This window comes from Cygnus olor, chromosome 31 (genome assembly GCF_009769625.2).
Source record: "Cygnus olor isolate bCygOlo1 chromosome 31, bCygOlo1.pri.v2, whole genome shotgun sequence".
Taxonomy (NCBI): domain Eukaryota; kingdom Metazoa; phylum Chordata; class Aves; order Anseriformes; family Anatidae; genus Cygnus; species Cygnus olor.
In genome coordinates this window covers 218,987-230,079 of record NC_054088.1, presented here as the reverse complement: position 1 = coordinate 230,079, position 11,093 = coordinate 218,987, and the positions used below count along the sequence as shown (strand labels likewise).

General features: G+C 50.1%; 1 protein-coding gene across 1 annotated transcript; it reads left to right on the top strand.

The window, feature by feature from the left end:
- Window positions 1–8,413: 8,413 nt before the first annotated feature.
- On the top strand, window positions 8,414–9,349 carry LOC121062527 (olfactory receptor 14C36-like). Its single transcript, XM_040542576.1, has one exon. It carries the CDS (start codon window positions 8,414–8,416, stop codon window positions 9,347–9,349), a length of 936 nt encoding a protein of 311 aa, XP_040398510.1.
- The last annotated feature ends 1,744 nt before the right edge of the window (window positions 9,350–11,093 follow it).

Sequence of the window (11,093 nt, the reverse complement as noted above, 5' to 3'; positions counted from 1 at the left end):
ATATATAATTATATATTAAAATATGTACAATATATATTTTATATATATATTTATATATATAACTATATATAATAATATAATTATAATGTATAAGTATATATATAATATAATTATATAATATAATATAATAAAATGTATAAAAAATTATTAATATTAAGTATTATTTTCCGCTGTAGCTTTAGGAATCGTGTCATTACTTACCGTCTTTCGAAACCTCATCCCCCCCCCCACCCACCCACCCACCCTCTCCAGGCGAACAGCAGTGGAGCTCACCTGGCGGCTCGCCGGGCAGCAGGGGTCATGGAATAGACTCGGCTGGGTGGCCGACCCCCACGCCCCCCACCTGCCAGCTCCAAAGGCACGGTTGGCGGGCTGTGGGGAGGCCAAATTAGGTGACCTAGCTAGCGTTCACGTGCGTGTAAACGCATCGATCGGCAAAATCGGTGGGACGGTCCGCAAAAGAAGGCTAGCACAGCAAAGCAGAGCAGAGCAGTGCAAAGCGAGGCGAAACAAACCAAAGCTCTGCAAGGAAAAACCTGGCGGCAAATCAGGCCTAGGAACGGCAAAGGAAAACAGCGCCAGGAAAAGCAAAGCAAAGCAGAGCAGGAACAGCAAGGCAGAGCAAAGAAAAGGAAATCGGTGCCAGCAATACAAACCAAATCAAAAAAAAGCAGCGCTAAGGAAAGCAAATCGAAGCAAGTGCAGGAAAAGCAAAGCGGAGAAGAGCAAGGAAAAGCAAAGCAAAACAAACCAAAGCAAAGCGCGACAAAGGCAAGCAAAGCAAAGAAGGGCCAGGAAAAGCAAAGCAAAACAGGGCCAGGGAAGACAAAGCAGAGCAAGGCAAAACAAAGCAAAGCAGCACAAGGAAAAGCAAAGCGGTACTTTTTGTCCTTTGGGGAATCACGTAATGTCACTTAGCGTCCTAAAAAACCTCACCCAACACCATTCCCAGACGAATAGCAGCGGCGGGACCCACCTGGAGGCTCGCCGCAGAGCGGGGGATGCAGAAGAGACGGTGCCGGGTGGACAGCCCTCCTGCCCCCACCCTCCGGTTCCGAGGGGACGGTCGCCGGGCTACGGGGAGGCCAAGGTGTGCGTCTGAGGGTTTATGCGGTCATAAATACACCAATCGACTCGTCGGCAAAATCGGCGGGACAGTCTGCGAGGCAAGCCTAGCACAGCACAGGAGAGCACAGCGACGAAGAGGAAAGCCGAGCAAGACAAAGCAAAGCCCTGCTAGGGAAAAGAAAGCGGAATGAAGAAAAGCAAAGTCAAGGAGGGCCAGGAAAAGCGAAACAAAGCAGGGTGAGAAAAACCGAAGCAAAGGAGGTCCAGCAAAAGAAAAGCGGTGTCATGAATACAAAGTAAAGCCAAACAAAGCAAAGCAGGGCCGGGAAAAGCAAAACAAAGAAGGGCGCGAAAAACCGAAGCAAAGGAGGTCCAGGAAAAGAAAAGCGGCGTCGTGAATACAAAGTAAAGCCAAACAAAGCAAAGCAGGGCCGGGAAAAGCAAAACAAAGAAGGGCGAGAAAAACCGAAGCAAAGGAGGTCCAGCAAAAGCAAAGTGGCGCCACGAACACAAAGCAAAGCCAAGCAGGTCCAGGGAAAGCTAAACAAAGAGGGGCAGAAAAAAAAAATAAAAAAAAAATGGCAGGGCCAAGAAAAGCGAGGCGATGCAGTGAATACAAAGCAAAGCAAAGCAAAGCAAAGCAAAGCAAAGCAAAGCAAAACAAAGCATGGCAAGGAAAAGCAAAGCAGACCAAGGCAAAGCAAAGTAGCACAAGGCAAAGCAAAGCAGGGGTAGGAGAAGCAACGCAAAGCAAAGTAAAACAACGCAGGGCCAGAAAAGGAAAGAAAAGCAGGGGTAAGAAAAGCAAAACAAAGCATGGCAAGGAAAAGCAAAGCAGACCAAGGCAAAGCAAAGTAGCACAAGGCAAAGCAAAGCAGGGGTAGGAGAAGCAACGCAAAGCAAAGTAAAACAACGCAGGGCCAGAAAAGGAAAGAAAAGCAGGGGTAAGAAAAGCAAAGCAAAGCATGGTCAGGAAAGGCAAAGCAGAGCAAGACAAAGCAAAGCAAAGCAAAGTGGCACAAGGAAAAGCAAAGCAGGGCCAGGAAAGGTAAAGCCAAGGAAAGAAAGCAGTCTGAGGCAAGGCAAAGCACAGCAGGGGTAGGAAAAGTAAAGCAGAGCAGAGAAGAAAAAGCAAAGCGGTGCCAGGAATACGAAGCAAAGCTAAACAAAGGAAAGCACGGCCAGAAGAAGCAAAACGTAGCAGGGCCAGGGAAGGCAAGGCAAAGCAGAGCAAGGCAAAGCAAAGCCCTGCAAGGAAAAAGAAAGCCTTATCAGGCAAAGAAAAGTCAAGCAGGGCCAGGAAAAGCAAAACAAATCAGGGTCGGGAAAAACAAAGCAAAACAGGGCCAGGAAAGACAAAGCAGTGCCACGAATGAAAGAAAAACCAAAGGAAAAAGGTTAAAAAAAAAAAAACAAAAGAAAAAAAAAAGAAAAAAAAAAAACAAAAACAAAGCAAAGCAGGGCCAGAAAAAGCAAAGCAAAGCATGGCCAGGAAAGGCACAGCAGAGCAAGGCAAAGCAAAGCAGAGCAAAGCAGCACAAGGAAATGCATAGCAGAGCCAGGAACGCAAAGCAAAGCAAAACAAAGGAAAGCATGGCCAGAGGGGGGGGGGGGGGGTGGGGGGCGGGAAAAATAGGGCCAGGGAATACAGAGCACAGCAATGCAAAACAAAGCAAAGCAGCACAAGACAAAGCAAAGCACTGTCTGGAATTCAAGGCAAAGTGAAGCAAAGTAAAACAAAGCAGGGCCAGAAAAGGAAAGAAAAGCAGGGGTAAGAAAAGCAAAGCAAAGCATGGCCAGGAAAGGCAAATCACAGTAAGGCAAAGCAAAGCAGAGCAAAGTAGCACAAGAAAAACAAAGCAGGGCCAAGAAAGGTAGAGCAAAGGAAAGAAAGAAATTGAGACAAGGCCAAGCACAGCACGGGTAGGAAAACAAAGCAACGTAGAGGAGGAAAAGCAAAGCAGTGCCAGGAATACAAAGCAAAGCTAAACAAAGGAAAGCATGGCCTGAAGAAGCAAAAGAAAGCATGCACGGGGAAGGCAAAGCAGAGAAAGGGAAAGCAAGGCAGCACAAGGAAAACTAAAACAGTTTCAAAAAGTGAAGGCAAAGTAAAGCAAAGCAAAAGAAAGCAGGGCCAGAAAAGGAACGAAAATCAGGGATAAGAAAAGCAAAGCAAAGCATGGTCAGGAAAGGCAAAGCAGAGCAAGACAAAGCAAAGCAAAGCAAGCAAAGCGGCACAAGGAAAAGCAAAGCAGGGCCAGGAAAGGTAAAGCCAAGGAAAGAAAGCAGTTTGAGGCAAGGCAAAGCACAGCAGGGGTAGGAAAAGCAAAGCAGAGCAGAGAAGAAAAGCAAAGCGGTGCCAGGAATACGAAGCAAAGCTAGACAAAGGAAAGCACGGCCAGAAAAAGCAAAACGTAGCAGGGCCAGGGAAGGCAAGGCAAAGCAGTGCAAGGCAGAGCAAAGGAAAGGAAAGTAGCACAAGGAAAAGAAAAGCCGTGCCGGGAAATGTAGAGCAAATGAAAGAAAGCAGTTGGAGGCAAGGCAAAGCACAGCAGGGGTAGGAGAAGCAAAGCAGAGCAGAGAAAGTAAAACCAAGCGGTGCCAGGAATACGAAGCAAAGAAAGACAAAGGAAAGCATGGCCTGAAAAAGCAAAGGAAAGCATGGCCTGAAAAAGCAAAAGAAAGCGTGGCCAGCAAAGGCAAAGCAGAGCAAGGCAAAGCAAAGCAAAGGAAAGTAGCACAAGGAAAAGCAAACAAATCAAAGCAAAAAGTTCGAGGTAAGGCAAAGCACAGGAGGGGTAGGAAAAGCAAAGCAGAGGAGAGAAGGTAAAGCAAAACAGTGCCAGGAATACAAGAAGAAGCAAAAGAAAGCATGGCCAGGAAAGGTAAAGCCAAGGAAAGAAAGCAGTTTGAGGCAAGGCGAAGCACAGCAGGCGTAGGAAAAGCAAAGCAGAGCAGAGAAAGTAAAGCAAAGCAGTGGCAGGAATACAAAGCTAAGCTAAACAAAGGAAAGCACGGCCTGAAAAAGCAAAAGAAAGCGTGGACAGGAAAGACAAAGCAGAGCAAGGCAAAGGGAAGCAAAGCAAAGTAGCACAAGGAAAAGCAAAGCATAACCAGGGCAGACAAAGCAAACAAACAAAAGCAGAGGAGTTTGAGGTAAGGCAAAGCAAAGCAGGGTTTGGAAAAGCAAAGCAGGGCACAGAACGAAAAGGAAAGCAATGCCAGGAATACCAAGCAAAGAAAGACAACGGAAAGCATGGCCTGAAAAAGCAAAAGAAAGCGTGGCCAGCAAAGGCAAAGCAGAGCAAGGCAAAGCAAAGCAAAGGAAAGTAGCACAAGGAAAAGCAAAGCAGGGCCAGGAAAGACAAAGCAAACAAACCAAAGCAAAGCAATCTGAGGCAAAGCAAAGCAAAGCAAAGCAGAGGCAAGAACAGCAGAGGAAAGTAGAGAAGGAAAAGCAAAACTGTGCCAGGAAGAGCAGAGCAAAGCAAAGCAGAGCAAGGAAAAGCAAAGAGAATCGAAGCAAATGTAAGGAGCTGGCGGCCAGCCCTCCTGCCGGTTCCCAGTGTCTGCGGGGGAAAGACCGCAGGGCCCTCATGCCGGGTAGAGCTGGCGGCCAGACTCGGACGGTGGCTGTACCCTGCTCGCCCGCTCCCCGGCCTCCTTGACGCCTCATAGTCCACCGTGACATTGGGCAAGAACCATGTCTTGCTTTACCTGGTTTTTTACGTATTTATGTATTTATTTATTTATCGTTGCCTTCCTTCCACTGTAGTTGTGGGAATCGTGTAGTTACTTATCGTCGTTCAAAACCTCACCCAACACCATCCCCAGACGAGTAGCAGTGGGGACCACCTGGCGGATCGCCGCACGGCTGGGGCCCCAGAATTGACCATGTCGGGTGTCCAGGCCTGCTGCCCCCACCCTCCGGTTCCGAGGGGACAGTCTTCGGGCCGCGGGGAGGCCAAGTTGTGTGTCTGAGGGTTTATGCGTTCATAAATACACCAGTCGACTCGTCGGCAAAATCGGCGGGACGGTCTGCGAGGGAAGCCTAGCACAGCACAGGAGAGCACAGCGATGAAGAGGAAAGCCGAGCAAGACAAAGCAAAGCCCTGCTGGGGAAAAGAATGCGGCAGAAGGAAAAGAAATGACGAGCAGGGCCAGGAAAAGCAAAGTAAAGCGTGTCCAGGAAAGGCAAAGCAGTGCAAGGCAGAGCAAAGGAAAGGAAAGTAGCACAAGGAAAAAAAAAGCCGTGCCGGGAAATGTAGAGCAAATGAAAGAAAGCAGTTTGAGGCAAGGCAAAGCACAGCAGGGGTAGGAAAAGCAAAGCAGAGCAGAGCAGGTAAAGCAAAGCCGTGGCAGGAATACAAAGCAAAGCAAAACAAAGGAAAGCATGGCCTGAGAAAGCATGGCCAGGAAAGGCAAAGCAGAGCAAGGCGAAGCAAAGCAGTGCAAACTTGTACAAGGAAAGTCACAGCAGTGCCAGGAAACATATAGCACAGTAAAGAAAGCAGTTGGAGGCAAGGCAAAGCACAGCAGGGGTAGGAGAAGCAAAGCAGAGCAGAGAAAGTAAAACCAAGCGGTGCCAGGAATACGAAGCAAAGAAAGACAAAGGAAAGCATGGCCTGAAAAAGCAAAGGAAAGCATGGCCTGAAAAAGCAAAAGAAAGCGTGGCCAGCAAAGGCAAAGCAGAGCAAGGCAAAGCAAAGCAAAGGAAAGTAGCACAAGGAAAAGCAAAGCAGGGCCAGGAAAGACAAAGCAAACAAACCAAAGCAAAGCAATCTGAGGCAAAGCAAAGCAAAGCAAAGCAGAGGCAAGAACAGCAGAGGAAAGTAGAGAAGGAAAAGCAAAACTGTGCCAGGAAGAGCAGAGCAAAGCAAAGCAGAGCAAGGAAAAGCAAAGAGAATCGAAGCAAATGTAAGGAGCTGGCGGCCAGCCCTCCTGCCGGTTCCCAGTGTCTGCGGGGGAAAGACCGCAGGGCCCTCATGCCGGGTAGAGCTGGCGGCCAGACTCGGACGGTGGCTGCACCCTGCTCGCCCGCTCCCCGGCCTCCTTGACGCCTCATAGTCCACCGTGACAGTGGGCAAGAACCATGTCTTGCTTTACCTGGTTTTTTACGTATTTATTTATTTATTTATTTAATCGTTGCCTTCCTTCCACTGCAGTTGTGGGAATCGTGTAGTTACTTATCGTCGTTCAAAACCTCACCCAACACCATCCCCAGACGAGTAGCACTGGGGAAACACCTGGCGGATCGCCGCACGGCTGGGGCCCCAGAATTGACCATGTCGGGCGGCCAGGCCTGCTGCCCCCACCCTCCGGTTCCGAGGGGACAGTCTTCGGGCCGCGGGGAGGCCAAGTTGTGTGTCTGAGGGTTTATGCGTTCATAAATACACCAGTCGACTCGTCGGCAAAACCGGCGGGACAGTCTGCGAGGGAAGCCTAGCACAGCACAGGAGAGCACAGCGATGAAGAGGAAAGCCGAGCAAGACAAAGCAAAGCCCTGCTGGGGAAAAGAACGCGGCAGAAGGAAAAGAAATGACAAGCAGGGCCAGGAAAAGCAAAGCGCGGCCGGAAAAACCAAAGCAAAAAGGTCCAAAAATAAAACAAAGCAATGCAATGAATATATACCTAAATTAAAAAAAAAAAAAAAAGGGACAAGAAAAAAAAAAAAAAAAACACAAGCAAAGCAGGGTCAGGAAAAGCAAAGTAAAGCGTGTCCAGGAACGGCAAAGCAGTGCAAGGCAGAGCAAAGGAAAGGAAAGTAGCACAAGGAAAAGAAAAGCAGTGCCGGGAAATGTAGAGCAAATGAAAGAAAGCAGTTTGAGGCAAGGCAAAGCACAGCAGGGTCAGGGAAAGCAAAGCGTAGCAGTGGCAGGAGAAGCATTTCAAAGCAAAACAGTGCTGTGAATACAAAACGTGTAGTTAGCGTGGTGCAAAGTCGCTCCCCCCGATCCCAAGCCGCCCCAGGCGAATAGGGGCCGGTTGCCGGGCAACGGGGAGGCGGGCTTTCGAGAAGGCGAGGTCGCGGCCGCGGCCCCTGGTCGCCTCGGGCCGCCGGTCGCTCTGACGTCAGAGGCTCACGCTCGGCCGAGAACGGCGTCCGGGTCTACCCGGAAGCCGAAGGACGCATGCGCGCGCATGTGCAAAGGCATCCGTCTGTCGGTCGGTCAAGCGATTGCCGAGTGGGTCCGTCCACACGAAAAGCATCGAAACAGAAGTGGCTCCCAGCAGGGACACGGGCAGGCAGCAGGGACATGGGCAGGCGGTGAGAGGGAGCTGCTGCCAGAAATGCTGTGCGAGGGAGGGCTCAGGCACCTCCCTGCCAGCCCCTGCAGGGCAGGCGCCTTCCCTGGGACACCCCCTGCTCTCCTCTCCCACCAGCACAGCCTCTGCCCTCAAGCCCCCGCTGTCCCCAGCAGGAGCTGCCTCCTCTGCAGGCAGAGCTGCAGCACAGGAGGGTCTGCTGAGTGTCCGTCTGTCCCTCCCTGGCCTTGCCTCCCCTGGCAGCAGCACGCTGCCATTCCTCCTGGCTTCTGCACCTGGCCGTGCTGCTGCTGGTCTTGTTCCCAGGCTGCCTGGGGATGGGGGTTTCACCTGCCCATGGAGTGAGCCGTCGGGGTGCTTGGGGGAAGGGGAGTACGGGGACAGGGTGAGGGGTCTGGAGATGGGCACTTGGAGCCTGGCTTCTTCTGCACTCAACATTTTCCAGGTTCTTGTCAGGACAACCTCTGAAGGCAATTGTCCTGTAGCTCAAAGAGATGCCAGCACAGCTGAGACCAGCACTGATGGACAGACTGGCTGTCGTCTCTGTGGAACGCTCTGCACTAAAGGGACAGTCTCTTTGCCTCTGAGGATCCACAAGGTTTTACTTGGAGTGCAGCAGAACGCCCAGGATTTTTGCCTTAGAAACACTCCTCAGGTGTGGTGGGGCAGCTAGAACCAAAAATACAAAACAAATAATTAAATAACTAAATCTCCACACCTCTGCTCTGCAGTTGGGTGAACTGGGAGCGAAACTGGGGAAATCTCTTTGATATCAGCAGTAAAGTGAATCTGAGACTACCCCATGTTCCTACCATGTTACTACCATGTTACTACCATGCTCCTACCTCTGGCTGTAGTGCAGGACTGATTCCTCCATTGCCCACAGATGAGTCCCCTGCTCCCAGAGACACTCTCAGGCAGAATCAAGGAAAGAGACCTTCAAAATATGTGCCTGGAAATGGGCAATTTTTGGTGATTTTAAGTGAGAAAATGGAAAGAGTTTTCCTCTGATATGCCTGTGGTACGTTATCACTGCCTTTCTCCTCCTTGTACAGGACCTCATGACCAGAAAGAGCAGATGTCCAACAGCAGCTCCATCACTGAGTTCCTCCTGCTGGCATTCGCAGGCACGCGGGAGCTGCAGCTCCTGCACTTCGCGCTCTTCCTGGGCATCTACCTGGCTGCCCTCCTGGGCAACAGCCTCATCCTCACCGCCGTAGCCTGCCACCACCGCCTCCACACCCCCATGTACTTCTTCCTCCTCAACCTCGCCCTCCTTGACCTGGGCTGCATCTCCACCACTCTCCCCAAAGCCATGGCCAATGCCCTCTGGGACACCAGGGCCATCTCCTATCAAGGGTGTGCTGCACAGGTCTTTCTGTTTGTCTTCTTGATTGCGTCAGAATTTTATGTTCTCACTGTCATGGCCTACGACCGCTACGTTGCCATCTGCAAGCCCCTGCACTACGGGAGCCTCGTGGGCAGCAGAGCTTGTGCCCAGATGGCAGCAGCTGCCTGGGGCAGTGGCTTTCTCAATGCTGTCCTGCACACGGCCACTACATTTTCCCTGTCCCTCTGCCAAGGCAATGCTGTGGACCAGTTCTTCTGTGAAATCCCCCAGATCCTCAAGCTCTCCTGCTCAGATGTCTACCTCAGGGAAGTTGGGCTTACTGCAATCAGCTTCTGTTTAGGTGTTGGTTGTTTCCTTTTCATTGTGGTGTCCTATGTGCTGATCTTCAGGGCGGTGCTGAGGATGCCCTCTGAGCAGGGCCTGCACAAAGCCTTTTCCACGTGCCTCCCTCACCTGGCCGTGGTCTCCCTGTTTGTCAGCACTGTCCTGTTTGCCTACCTGAAGCCCCCCTCCATCTCTTCCCCATCCCTGGACCCGGTGGTGTCAGTTCTGTACTCGGTGGTGCCTCCAGCACTGAACCCCCTCATCTACAGCATGAGGAACAAGAAGCTCAAAGATGCAGTGAGGAAAATATTTCTATACATGCTTCTTCATCATCAGTAATGTCTTCATTATTTTGAATATTACAATATCATTTTTGTCATTAAACTTATTATCAAAATGTAATATTAGAAATAATCCTAATAGGACTACCTGTTTATCTGGGAAACTTAGAGAATGATTTCCTTAAGTATATTTTTATTAATATTTTAACAACATTTTATATTGATAGAAATAATGTTATTCTTGTCCTCCTGCATACCAAGTTTTAAAATTATTTTTAACCAGTCATAGAATCATGGAATCATCGAATGGCCTGGGCTGGAAAGGACCTCAAAGATCATCTAGTTCCAACCCCCCTACCATGGGCAGTGACACCTCCCAGTAGATCATGGTTGCTCTGGACTTCATCTAACTTGCTCTTGAAGACCTGCACGGATGGGGCATCCAATACCTGTGTGGAAAACCTGTTCCAGTGCCTCACTATCCTCTGAGTGAAAAATTTCCTTCTAACCTCTAATCTGAGTCTCACCTTTTAATTTAAAACCACTTCCCCTTGTCCTACCATTATCTACCTGAGTAAAGAGTCCTTCCCCATACACTTTATAAGACCACTTTAAGTATTGAATATCTGCAATGACATCACCCCGGAGCCTTCTCTTCTGGTAGGCTGAACAGCCCCGACATTCTCAGCCTTTCTTCATAGGAGAGGTGCTCCAGCCCCTTGATCATCTTTGTGGCCCTCCTCCGGACCCACTCTAACAGCCCACACCCTTCTTGTGCTGGGGGCCCCAGACCTGGACACAGGACTCCAAGTGGGGCCTCACAAGGGCAGAGCAGAGGGGGACAATCACCTGCCTCCACCTGCTGGCCACTCCTCTCTTGATGCAGCCCAGGATGCACTTGGCCTTCTGGGCTGCCAGTGCTCACTGCTGGCTCATGTTGAGCTTTTCATGCAGCAGAACCCCCAAGTGCTTCTCTGCAGGGCTGCTCTCAATGAGTTCTTCTCCCAGCCTGTCCCCATGTCTGGGATTTCGCCGGCCCACGTGCCGCACCTTGCACTTGGACTTGCTGAACATCATTAGGTTAACATAGGCCCAGTTCTCAAACCTGTCCAGGTCCCCTTGGATGGCATCCCTTCCTTCTATAGTATCAACTCCACCTCTCAGCTTGGTGTTATCTGCACTCAATGCCTCTGTCTATGTTGTTGATGAAGATATTAAACAGTACTGATCCACGGACAGACCCCTGAGGTAAAGCACTTGTCATGACCCTCCACTTGGATATAGATCCATTGATCGCCACTCTGTGGTTTTGACCTTATCCACTGAATGGTGCACCCATTAAATGCGTATCTCTCCAATTTGGAGACCAGGATGTCATGTGGAACCGTGTCAAAGGTCTCACAGGAGTCCAAGTAGATGACATCGGTCGGTCTTCCCTTGTCGTCTGATGTGGTCACTCCATTGTAGAAACCCACCAGATTGGTCAGGCACCATTCACCCTTTGGTGAAGCCATGCTGGCTGTCTTGGATCACCTCTTTGTCTTGCATGTGCCTGACATTGATTCCAGGAGGATCTTTTCCATGATCTTGCCAGGCACTGAGGCGAGGGTCACAATTCTGGAGTTCCTTGGGTCCTCCTTTCTACCCTTCATCAAAAGAGGAGTGATGTTTCCCTTTTTCCAGTCACCAGGGACTTCACCCGACTGCCAGGACTCCTCAAATATGATGGAGAGAGGCTTGGCAACTACATCAGCCAGTTCCCTCAGGACCCTGGGATGCAAATCATCAGGCCCCATAGACTC